Source organism: Alnus glutinosa, chromosome 1, assembly GCF_958979055.1.
Source record: "Alnus glutinosa chromosome 1, dhAlnGlut1.1, whole genome shotgun sequence".
Lineage (NCBI taxonomy): Eukaryota > Viridiplantae > Streptophyta > Magnoliopsida > Fagales > Betulaceae > Alnus > Alnus glutinosa.
Window position 1 is genome coordinate 49,661,527 of NC_084886.1, and position 12,666 is coordinate 49,674,192.

The window sequence follows — 12,666 nt, forward strand, 5'->3', positions numbered from 1 at the left end:
AAACAATTACAATTAACAAGGAGAAAAATAAAAAATAAATAAATAAAAGTACTTTGTAACCCTTCAATGACAAACCAATCACTAAACAAATCACAAAAGTCACTTTCTTTAACACAAAAAAAAAAAAAAAAAAAAAAAGAGCTTAGTTTTTTAGTCTATAGAGACTTCCATAAAAGTAAAACAAAAAGAATAGTTTTTTTTTTTGTTTTTTTTTTTGAAGATAATTGACGTAGCGGAAGACTAAGGTAACTAATCAAATAACAGCGTCTTCGATTCTGCAAGGAGAAGCGTCTTCGTCTTCTACCCCAAAAGATAAAACAAGCCCGCAGGCTAAAAGAAATATAAAACTCCGCAGAGTATTTGAGAGAGAATTCTCTGATTTTATAACAATTCAATTGATTCTTAGTTTTACATAATAAGCAAGCCTATTTATAGGAGAGAAATACTTGTAGAAAAAGTAAACCTATTCCTAGTAGCAATAGTAAACCTTATTTTAGTAGTAAAAGTAAACCTTTCTTAATAGCAATAATATACCTTATTCTAATAGTAAAAGTAAAACTTATTCTAAAAGGAAATCAAATAAATAAAGCAAATCTAGTCCTAATAAGTAAAGGAAATAAAGTCTTAATTCTAATAAGGAAATAAAATAAAATAAACTCTTGGTTTGACGATCAAGTCTTTCCTTTTCTACTTCCATTGTCTGCAAATAGGTAAACTTCTAATCAAACGGCTTTGCTTCAATATTATTTTTGGCATCTCTTCTATTTTCGTTTGCACCGAAAATATTATTAAATTCCGTCCTACATCAGACACCGCCACTTGAAAAAAACTCGTCCTCGAGTTTTCTTTGAGATAAGTCATACGAGGCTCTTCCGGAGAAAGATACTTGGAGAAATCTACATAGATAGCACTAAGACATGACTTTTCCTTTTCGTCTTCTTTCATAATAATTTCTCCAAATATTTTTTCTTTGATGTCATCTTCAATTTGATTTTCTTCGTCAAACGAATCACGATTGTGATTTATTTCTGTGGTGATCGTGATGAGTTGCGCTTGTGGTGGATATTCTTTCACTGGTACAGTAGCTGGAACCAATGGTTATAGTTGCACGTATTGTTCCTCTAACGACAACTCCACTTTTTTACCGTAACTAACATTATCTTCATATATGGGTTTCCTATTTGGAAATTCATAAATATGGTTAGAAACGGGTTGAACGCAACTTACATCATCATCGCTAAGATCTTCATAGACCGGTGGTTGGTTTATGGGTGCAAGTCGTTGGTGACGAGTATGCCTCACTCGGATCCCATAGTCAACATGGGTATCATTGTACCTGTGATTACGAATAGGACCCATGAGCATGCGCTCCATCATCTTTCGCGTCTGTCGCATCTCCTATAGCATCGTTTGCATGATCGGTTGGAATTTTGGAATTCAGCTCTCCAAAAAGCTTCCCTGTCACGAGCAGTGTCGTTAAAGGGATTCTCATTGTTGGAAAAGGCATCATTATAGAAGTTATTACTGTGATATAAGTTGGCCATTGAACCCGGATAACGCCGACTCGGATACCCCATGAATTTGGCTCTCAAAAGAGCCCCTCCCCTACAAGCGGCGTTGTTGGAGAAGTTTGTCACCGTTGCGCTGATTGGTCATGATCAGGATAAAGCCTGCTTTGATACCAACTGACGTAGCGGAAGACTAAGGTAACTAATCAAATAACAGCGTCTTCGATTCTGCAAGGAGAAGCGTCTTCGTCTTCTACCCCAAAAGATAATACAAGCCCGCAGGCTAAAAGAAAGATAAAACTCCGCAGAGTATTTGAGAGAGAATTCTCTGATTTTATAACAATTCAATTGATTCTTTAGTTTTACATAATAAGCAAGCCTATTTATAGGAGAGAAATACTTGTAAAAAAAATAAACCTATTCTTAGTAGCAATAGTAAACCTTATTCTAGTAGTAAAAGTAAACCTTTCCTAATAGCAATAGTATACCTTATTCTAATAGTAAAAGTAAAACTTATTTTAAAAGGAAATCAAATAAATAAAGCAAATCTAGTCCTAATAAGTAAAGGAAATAAAGTCTTAATTCTAATAAGGAAATAAAATAAAATAAACTCTTGGTTTGACGATCAAGTCTTTTCTTTTGTATTTCCATTGTCTGCAAACAGGTAAACTTATAATCAAATGGCTTTGCTTCAATATTATTTTTGGCATCTCTTCTATTTTCGTTTGCACCGAAAATATTATTAAATTCCGTCCTACTGCATATAACCCCTAGACACTTGAACCCATCCCTACGGAACCCCCCGATCTGGTCCTTCCCCAAAAAGGCCAAAGCGAAACACTCAAACACAAGTTGAAGTTGAAAACAAAAAGCCATAAGCCATCAACATTTATCATCATTCATCTCCAAAAATATGATTACAACAAATATGTTTGGTGAAGAGCCGAAGAGGGGTGGTTTAGTGGAGTTTGGAGAAGAGCCGAAGAGGTATTCAGAATACCTATTCTTGTTTCATTTTTTTTTTTTTATCAAATATTTTTGTTTCAGACTTTGAGTTGTTTGGTTGGAATTGAAAACGCCCCCATCATAAGTGCTTGTGTTTACCAATTTTTTCCCTTCCAAAATGCTAATCATAGTAATCAGGCAGTTTTTACCGGTTAACGAATTTGACCCAAAACGCCTCCCACACACCCCCCCCCCCCCTTTTAAATTCAGGGCTTCACAACTCACGACTCTTCTTCATTTTCCTCAAACGCCCACAGACTGTCTAATCCCCAATTCTCAATTCTCAGTTCCAAAGCCTCGGGAAAAAACAATCTTAAATCTCTGATGGGTTTTGAAGGAGATGAAGAATTGGCCGCCACGGCCCCCAACAAATCCACGTTCAGGTACAACTCACCCCTTGTCCAAGTGTCCCTTATAGGCCTGGTATGCTTCTGCTGCCCCGGCATGTTCAACGCGCTATCAGGGATGGGCGGTGGCGGCCAGGTCGACCACAAGGTCGTCAACAACGCCAACACCGCGCTCTACACCACATTCGCCGTCTTCGGCATCCTCGGCGGAGGCATCTACAACATCCTGGGGCCGCGACTCACGCTCGTCGCCGGCTGCTCCACCTACGTCCTCTATGCCGGCTCTTTCCTCTACTACAATCACCACGAGCACCAGGACTTCGCCATTGTTGCCGGCGCGCTATTGGGCGTCGGGGCGGGCCTCCTCTGGGCCGCACAGGGCGCTATCATGACCTCTTACCCACCAACGCACCGTAAAGGGACATATATCTCGCTCTTCTGGAGTATCTTCAACATGGGTGGTGTCATTGGTGGCCTTATTCCTTTCATTCTCAACTATCATCGTGGCGAAGCCGCTTCGGTTAACGATGGCACTTATATCGGTTTCATGGCCTTCATGGCGGCCGGGGCGCTTATTTCTTTGGCGATTTTGCCACCCAGTAAGGTGGTTCGTAATGATGGGACTCGGTGTAGTAACATCAAGTACTCCAACGTTAGGACTGAGTCGATTGAAATTTTGAAGTTGTTCCTAAACTGGAAGATGCTGCTCATAGTACCCGCCGCTTGGTCCAGCAACTTTTTCTACACATACCAATTCAACAACGTTAATGGAGAGTTGTTCAATTTGAGGACTAGAGGGTTTAACAACGTGTTCTACTGGGGTGCTCAGATGTTGGGCTCGGTTGGGATTGGTTACATAATGGACTTCAGTTTTCAGAGCAGGAGGATGAGGGGGTTTGTTGGGATATCTGTGGTTGCGGTCCTTGGGACTGCTATTTGGGCTGGTGGTCTTGCCAACCAGCTCAGATACTCGCGCGGTGACAAGCTGGAGAAGTTGTTTGATTTTAAGGACTCAGGTGCCGATTACGCAGGGCCCTTCGTCTTGTATTTTAGTTATGGATTGCTGGATGCCATGTTCCAAAGCATGGTTTACTGGGTGATTGGAGCCTTGGCGAATGATTCTGAAATCCTTAGCAGGTAATGGATATGATGGATCATTTATGGCAATGGCATGTTTATTATTATTGCGCATGTTCTATGATGCTAACAAAATTTTGTTCTTGTATTGCAGGTATTCTGGGTTTTATAAGGGAGTGCAGAGTGCTGGAGCAGCGGTTGCTTGGCAAGTTGATACACACAATGTCTCTTTCATGTCCCAGTTGATTGTGAATTGGTGCCTCACTACAGTCGCTTATCCATTATTGGTGGTTCTTGTCATATTGGCCGTGAAGGATGAGGCGGGGGCTGAAGAGGGAACTACAGAGGAGGCTACTCCTACTTCAGCTAAGCCTGCCAATACATGACAATGATTATGGAGGGGTTGAATTCTTGTCTCTCTCTTTCTCTCTCTCTCTTTGTTCTTGTGTTCTCCATAATGTCTTCTATATGTTAGGAAGTTGAAAAATTCATCTTCGGGTGTAAATGCTATTTATTACTGTCATTAATCAAGTTACAGGGTAATGTAATGTTCTGTGCAGAATATTTGTCCCTTCTTCTTCTTTCGCTTAGTTTTATAAATAGAATTCTGGTGGGTGGCTTTTACCAGACGGCCAGAAGAGGAACACTATCCCATCCATCCAGGTACCCCTTGCGAATTCGGGAGTACTTTGAAGTAGCTTGGCTTATAACCAGTGGTGCATGTATTGCAACATATTAAAAAAAAAAAAAAAAAAGAAGTTTGAGACGCTATATCACTAGCTTTCCATACCTCTGCCATGATCACTAAAAGTAGGCCCCTTTTTAGTGGACAATCAGATGGATTGATTGGCTGAGAGAATATCCAGTACCCATATATGCTTTAGAAATACCTGGTTAATAAACAAGCAAAGCCCTATGCAATCTTTTTATTTGTTCCCTTGAAAGAGCTTATTCCACATATATTTTTTTGCCTAGTGATCTAATAAAATCTGATTCCATGTATGTTTTTCCTAGTACTCTGATAGAGATTCACTCAGCTTCTGACCTGATGGGAGATGGCCATAACAGCCCTGATTAGAAATATTGGAAACGAAGAAGTACTTTCTTGCTCAATGTCGTCAATTTGAAAATTTAAAATGCATGAGAGTTCTCTGTTCATTTTGCTATATATTTCTCTTGGATCCTGGTTGGAATTGTCATCTAGCAGGGTACTAAAGAGTATGGTATTGAATTGAGACATATATGCAGGAAAGAGTGGAATTTAAGGCTCTCTTTAGTTGAGTTATTAGGTTTCTATGGGGATACAGATGATAGCTGAACTGAACAACTTGGCTGGCACTTGTGACAGAGATCCATTATGACCATTGGATTTGTAGATTTATCTTAGTATTTTGATACAACAAAGATTTTAGACCATGGTGGAACATGGACAAAAAGGACCGCACTCCCAAAGGAATTTGCCAACATAATAATAAGCCTTGGACCCTGCCCTATTTAATTTTTCCCCAAAACCAAAAGGATCCCCTATACCACTCTAACATGATTGGATGATGGCCATTCTCACCCGTTCTTCGGTCTGTTGGGGGTAGTGGTAGGGACTAGGGAGCTGGACTCCAGCTACTGACTAACAAGTATTATTTTGTAGTTTGTAGTATATACCTAAATCACCTGTGGGAAAGAAGCGATGTCAAAATCTTCCAGAAGGCCACCATTGTGTTTTTATCTTGGGGCTGCAGCACAGCCCTCACCTGTAATGCCTGTTTACAGTCACCAATCATGCTGCATGGATGAGAACCTTAGGAACGAACTCTTTTATTATAGAAAATGAAGGATTATGACTTCCAGTTCATTCTATTTTCTTGAGAATTATAGTGAAAGTACGTACATTTTCGTTCTGCGAGAATTTAATTTTCTCATGGAAATAATGTAAACATCAGTTAAATCAAAACATTTCAGAGCGTAAAGCAGATTCATAAACATATGTATGGTACACAAATTTTCTTCTCTTCTGGACCTCCTTCGTCTTTCTCTCCACTTCCTGTACCACGGTTGCTGCGCGAGGTTAGTTTCTGAGAGATAGTTGTTCGTTTTGGGTCTTCGGCTGGTGGGTCTTGAGTTTGGGTGGCACTCTCCTCCGGCGATGGACGTTTGAGTCTTCGGTTTGCTGGAATGGAGCGGTGCTTCTCCGTGGAAGCTAAGCGTTTCTCCTTTCCGGCTAAGTCTGAACCGGCGAACTTGCGTTTGGAGGAGAGAAGAAAGGGGTTCTGCGGGTTCTTATTTTTGGGTTTCCAAGCTTTTGCTTGGCTGTTGGCTACCATTGAAAAGGCTTTGAATGCTTCTGTGAGGGATCTTGTCAAGTACTTCAGGGAGGACGTGAAAGTTTTGATGGTTCGTGGGGGTGAGAATAAGTCCGGCCGCTACTTAGAGGTGCTTGTTTTCGCTGAAGGGGGTCAGAAAGGGGCTATTTGGCTCCTTGAAGGCCGTAAAGGTGGGGGCTGGGCTCGGGTTGCGGGTGAGCTGCGGAAGATGATCTCCTTCCTAGGTCCTAAGGACCGACTGCCAGACTCTGAGGCGTTTCCTTCGGGTTTGTTTGGGTGGCTCGTCTAGTCGGCTGGGTGGGTCTCATCCTTCCTATGCGGCTGTGGTTCAGGGGGATGCTGTCCCCCACGTCAAACATGGGTTTGTTTCTGGGTTACGGGGTTCGGATGTCGATCTGTGTGGGTTGGACTTGTTGCCGGAGACGTGGTGTAGGGTGGTCGACGATGGCGTGTGGCGGTCAACTGCTTTGAGCTGGAGGAGAATCCGCACGAATTGACGGATAAATCCATTTCACGAGAATTGTCGTTTGATCCGTTGGGTAAAGGCTTGAGTGTCCGTCCGCTGGGTAAGAAGAGTTTAAATTTGGCTTTGGGCCGGACTGTCTGGAAAATTATGGGCCGGACTGTCTGGAAATTTCTGGGCCGTTCTGTTGGGTAAGGATGGGGCCCCAAGCATAGGAGGGTCCGTTTGGGTCGATTCTTGAATAAACCCAAACTCAGAGCGTCGCTCCAGTCGGATACCTCTGAGTTTGCGGGTCCGGTGTCGACGACCATTTTTGGGCGCTGTTCTCAGCCGGAGTTCTCGTCGCCGGCAGGTTCTGGGCTGGTTACGGTCTTGTCTTCTTCTGGGATTGGGTCAAGTAGCTTGCAGGAGCCCCGGGTTTCTCCCCCTTCTCCGGCGCCGGTGTCTTTGGCTCCGGTGGTTCTGGATTCTCTTCCGGCTCCGGCTCCGGCTCCTCAGCCTAGTAGCTCAAGTGTTGGTGTTTTGGTTGCTCAGGCTGCCCCTGTTAAGCCGCCCGTTCCTTTCACCTTCCTCCTTTTGCTGGTTCCGGAAGTGGTACCTCCGGTGACTCTGGTTGCCCCTGCGATTCCGGCGAGTCCTCCGGTGACTATTGCTGGGTCTAATTCTTCCGATGGTTCTGGGTTTGCTGCTGCCCCACTGCCTAGCAGTTCTGGGTTCGCTCCTCCGGGTTCTGTCCCCTTGCTGGTTGGGTTTGGGTTGGATCCTTCCTCCTCCTTGTCCTCTCAAGCCCCTGCTGCACCAGTAGAAAAGAAGAAGTTTTCTGAAGGTTTGGAGGCTTCTAGTCGGGTACCAGAGTCTGGTGTTGCCCCTCCGTTATCCGCTGGAACGACTGAATTGGGCTAGAAGATCTCTTCGGCTTAGAAGTTGATGCCGGAGAGAGAGCTCCTTTTGAAGAAGGTTACAGAGCCTCCAGAGGAGAAGGATCCGCCTTTTGTTTGCGACCAGAATTGGGAGAAGGAGGCTTGGAAGAACGAGGCAGAGCTTTGGGGGAGGATCTCTGAGATGTATCCGGAGGTGACTGAGGAACAGAGATAGAGGCTCTTTAAAATCTGGGGCAAGATGATAGAGCGCAAGAAACACGAAAGTAAGAGGGGGCTTCGAAATCTACAAAGTTCCATCAATTACGGAGACATTAAAGCTTCTTCGAGGTGTAGGAAAGACAAGGCCATTAGGTCGTAGGGTTGTATGCCTTGGGAGTTCTTGTGGGTTGTTCGTTGGTGCTCTTTCAGTTTTTAGGTTTTTCTTTGTTTTTTTGGGTGTGTTGCTTGGGTTCTTTTGTGGGTTGTCTTTTGGGTGTTATTTCGGTTTCTAGATTTTGTCTTTGGAGCTTTTTATTTAGGTTTTTTCGGGTCAGCTTTGGTTCTCCTGTGTATAATTTCTGTGTACGTAAGGGTGCCTTACGCTTTCATTTCTATAAAATTTTACGTACTTATAAAAAAAAAAAAATTCTCATGGAACTTTCATGTACAATTTGAGGCTTAAATATTGTGATTGGCTTTACATGCTTTGTGGAATACAAATGATTCACTTGTTGAAATAATGATAAGAAATCATACTTTAGCAGTTATACTCCCCATCCCAAAGCATTAAACATTCTTTTTCCTGAAATTAATTTGATAGACATACATGATCATTACTATTTGTTTGGGACGGCCTATGCTCTTGGGTTATGGGAGCTTAATTTGCTTTAGGTGTGCTGTCTTTCAGACAGATCTGTTTCAATAGTTCTTGCAGTAGTAGTTGCTCTATCTTCAAAAGAGGTTAATGTCTAGAGCTTAAGGACTAGGGACCCCAAAGGCGTGCTTACACTTAATTGTATATTTCTTTGTTTTTTTTTTTGGTAATTGGATTGGAGTTGTGGGCTAATCTATAAGATGATAAAATACAAATGTTTCTTTGAATGATGTAACCACCTAATACCTTATCAGCTTAACTTTTTAAAATAAGTTGTGATTTAAAAAGATTTATTGTACCATTGAGATTCCACCCAAGATATTCACGAAAATTGTAGCTGTGAAATGCAAGAATTCCAGTTCAGATTTCATTCGGTCTCATCATTTTCTCTCTCTCTCTCTCTCTCTCTCTCTCTTTTTTCCTTCTCATCAGAAGATAGCCTTTTAGTATGTCTATTGTGCCAAGAAAAGTGATATGAAGGAAAGGAATGATGGTATATGTGCCTAATCTTTTGAATAACATATTTGATTCCTAAAAACCAGAAAAATGGTTTAGTAGGAATATAGCAAAAAATTATTTGGACATACATATGTAACATAAATAAAAGGGAGCTTTCAGTTGTTCCAGGTGTTGATACATGAGTTCCAAAAAACCAGGCTCAATTCAGGCAACAATCATCACCGTGATACACCTCTGCTTGCTGCAGAAAATGGCCTTGTTCTTTTTGTAAAGTTGAAGTGTCATCATGCAGTGGCATGAAGTGCACCACTTTTATCCTCTGAGCTTGGAGCTGCATCTGGTTGGTCGACCTTATCCTCCAAGCTTGGAGCGGCATCTGGTTTGTCGGCCTTGGCCTCATCTTGCCCCTCCTTTGCCGGCTCTTGGGTCTCATTACCAGCCTCAACTTTGTCCTTGGATTCACTGACAGGAGGGGTTTCAACTTTGTCCTCTGTTTTCTTGGCAGGCGCTTCACCGGCTTCCGCGCAAACTAGTGGTGCATGCACTACGGTTGTGGGCAGTACACTATCACAAAACCCCTTGCTCCCGCAGTTGCCTATCAAAGTGAAGGTCATTCTAGTCTGTATCTCACCTCCATTGTTGCTATCCTGCAATCACATATCAGTAAATGAAAGAAACAATGAAGCATTATTACGAATAGCCAAGATAATGGGATCTAGTGGGACACAATGTAATGCATACTTGAGCAACAGTCTCGCCCTCGGCCACAGCTGCCTTGTTGTGGGAGGCAGAACCCTCAGCAGGGAGTGGCCCCTGAAGGATGTCAGAATTCTTGGGCTTGCCCGCACAGCCTCCCATTTATCGATGAAGTTTGTGGGAAGGGTGGGCGAGGTATGGAGGTGGGTGACTGACTGAAAGACCTTAACTTGTATGAATAAGGACGTTTTGTGGGAGGAGGGTGATCAGAACTCAGAAGGTAATTAATATAATATAGCCATTTAGATGCATATATTTAGGAGCTAATTGCCGGTTCTGCAAGAGTATGTTAGCTTGGCCAATCATGGGCTTTGTGGTCAAGGTCTTGGCGTTTGACTTTGTCGTACGGACAGCAAAGTTTGCTTCTGCACCTTTCATGGTGGGCGGGCATGGAGTAACAGTTGTAGTTAGTTATGGTAGTTGGTCCTGTGGTTGGCAGCCTGCGCTATTTTGCTTCTCCTAAAATTAAAACTCTCTCTCACGAGGAGGTGGGTTGTGTATTATTCGAATAATAAATTCCCAAAGACAAACTCTATGCAAATGCGAGTTCCAAGAATTCTATTTTGTCTATTTTCTGTGCTTCTTATTTTAGATGCATTATCATAAACCATGTGCCAAAACTCACGACTTATCAAATATATATATATATATATATATAATTAATTAAAAATTGTATATCTCATAATGAACCTTGTCTACAAACGTGGACCATAGTAATCAAAATCTCAATAACTCTATAAAACAATGACATTCTATGGCCGATAATCATGAATTATGTGACAAATTAAATCTTAATTTATTCAAGCTTGCATATAGTAATAGTCGCATTATTTAAGCTTGCATATAGATTTGGATAATAATCTAAAATGGTGATAATTGCATGTGCGAATAGCGGGTGATAATCATAATAACAACGCTGATGCGTATACTTAAAAGTGATAGTCGCATTATGTAGATACAGATATTGCTAATAATCGCATCCGCATTTTCACAACAATTAATCATAGCCGAAATATATTGATAAAACATTAAAAAAAAAAAAAAAAAAAAAAAAAAGTTCTAGTATTAGTGGTAATCTAAATAGAGTATTACTGAGACAAAATATGTTCTTGGTTTAAGAGATTAGATATAAAAACCAAAAAATTATGTAGAAAATAAGTGAGAGTCTATGATGAGCTCAAATGCTCAATGGTGTCTGAAAATTTCAGCTTTCAAATCAAAAAGTTAAATTCAGAATCAGATGGCCAACAGAATAGCTGAACAAAAAGCTAATTTTAGCCCTTAAATTCAAAAATGATTCGAGTCGAAAAATCTACAAGGTCGCCTATTTTTGCACAGAACTTCAAAAATAATCACCAAGAGGAAACAAAAGCCTCTTATGTTCTGTTTGTTTCGATTATACTCCGTTTGTTTCGACGTAAAATGATTTTCGTCGCAAAATATTTTCGATGAAATCAATTTCAAAAGAAATTATTTTCTCAAAAATATTTTTCGGCGTTTGGTTCGGCAATGACCAGTCGCCGTCGCCGGAATCCGGCGAGCATGATTGGCCGGATTCCGGCAGCACACCTCCGGGCCTGGTCAGATCCGGCTGGATTTCGGCCCGGCCGAATCCCGGCCATTTTGGCTAGATCCGGCCGGATCCGGTCAGATCAAGCCGGATTCCGGCCATTTTGGCCAGATCCGGCCGGACCAGTGTCCGAACCCGGTCAGATCAGGCCGGATTCCGGCCAGATTCCGCCGGCATTCGGCGCAGTTGCCGGATGTCGCCGGATTCCGGTGGCCGGTAGTATTCCGGTGGTCGGATTCCGACGCCGGCATTATTCCAGTGACTTGATGATGCCGAATTCCGGTGCTGCCTATTTTCGAACGACCGACTATTGCCGGATTCGACCAGTCAGATATCAAACGTGCGTGTAAAGACGAAGAATATAATTTTGGAAAACGATTTACGGTTTTAAAAACTGTAAATCGTTTTCCAAAAATTAAAGAAGGTTTTACGGTCAAACCGAAAATGGTTTTCGTTGACCGTTATTTTCGCCCCTACCAAACACCGTAAAATATCGAAATCATTTTTCAGAAATCATTTTACGCCGAAACAAACGGAGCATTAAATAAAATTATCAGATTCAGACCTCATCTTCATGAAGCAGCATATTGGGAATTCCTTGATTGACCGGGAAGCGCCGAGCGGTCTCGGGACAAACGAGTGCGCCCTTCTCGAGGTGGAGCTCCAGAAGGGCGTGGTGGAACTTGTTCAAGAAGTCATCAGAGTCGAGCATGGACGAGTCGGCCTCCTCAGGGAGCTACGCGTAGCCCATGGTCCGGGCGGCATCTACGAGGACCTTCCACTCGATCTTGGGGAACACGTTTCGGAGGAAGCTGGCGTTTAACTCCACCTGCTTCTCTATCGCCTTCTCCACCTCGATGCGGAGAGGGAAGCCGTTGGCCACACCTTTGATGTTTGAGGAGAGCATGTTGTGAGTTAGTAGCCTCATCTATAAATTCATTGAACATTGAAACATGTAAATCAGAACCTCGATTTCACAATAGGACTATCCGAAACCCTAATCTCCAATTCACATCAATCCAATAGAAATTAACTGAAATTAATACCAAAATACCATAAATCGGGTCATATTATATACCTAAAACGAATCAATTCGACGAGATCCCCAAATAAGTCCGGGTTCGGCTCACCCGGCGGTAACCGGCCGGATTTCGGACAAACAGAGTTATTCCGGTCCTATAACTATTTTGCACGCTTCCAAAACCCTAGAAATTTTTGTTGTATCGCCAGTTTTAGCCTTTTAGGCCTATTGATTTGTTGTGTTGACTAACAAGATTAGCCCAATTGAATAATGATCTTGGATTGGGTTTGGGCTTAATGAGGCCTCAATACTCATGGCCCAAGTGCTTTTTGATTGGGTTGGTGAGCTTCGGCTAGGGCCTAGGAGAGTTGGTAGGCTGTTTCGATCATGAATTTTAACCTACAACTA

The 12,666-nt window shown here is 42.3% G+C and overlaps 2 protein-coding genes across 5 annotated transcripts; one reads left to right on the plus strand and one right to left on the minus strand.

Moving 5' to 3' along the window:
* The first annotated feature begins 2,718 nt into the window (after positions 1-2,718).
* LOC133856250 (UNC93-like protein 1) lies at positions 2,719-4,508 on the plus strand. The gene is made up of 2 exons (XM_062291477.1): positions 2,719-3,997; positions 4,092-4,508. Exons 1-2 carry the CDS (start codon positions 2,838-2,840, stop codon positions 4,321-4,323), a joined length of 1,392 nt encoding a protein of 463 aa, XP_062147461.1. The 5' UTR covers positions 2,719-2,837; the 3' UTR covers positions 4,324-4,508.
* A 4,432-nt stretch (positions 4,509-8,940) lies between these two features.
* LOC133856266 (uncharacterized) lies at positions 8,941-12,476 on the minus strand. 4 transcript variants are annotated; one of them, XR_009898080.1, is made up of 3 exons: positions 12,316-12,472; positions 11,803-12,165; positions 8,941-9,373 (listed from the first exon to the last, which is right to left on the minus strand). XR_009898080.1 is itself a non-coding variant. In XM_062291479.1 (3 exons), exons 2-3 carry the CDS (start codon positions 11,947-11,949, stop codon positions 9,196-9,198), a joined length of 510 nt encoding a protein of 169 aa, XP_062147463.1. In that variant the 5' UTR covers positions 11,950-12,122; positions 12,316-12,476; the 3' UTR covers positions 8,941-9,195. The 4 variants fall into 4 exon arrangements, 3 of the variants coding, with proteins under 3 accessions (XP_062147463.1, XP_062147462.1, XP_062147464.1); XM_062291479.1 differs by having other exon boundaries at positions 8,941-9,558; positions 11,803-12,122; positions 12,316-12,476; XM_062291478.1 differs by having other exon boundaries at positions 8,941-9,558.
* Between the last annotated feature and the right edge of the window lie 190 nt (positions 12,477-12,666).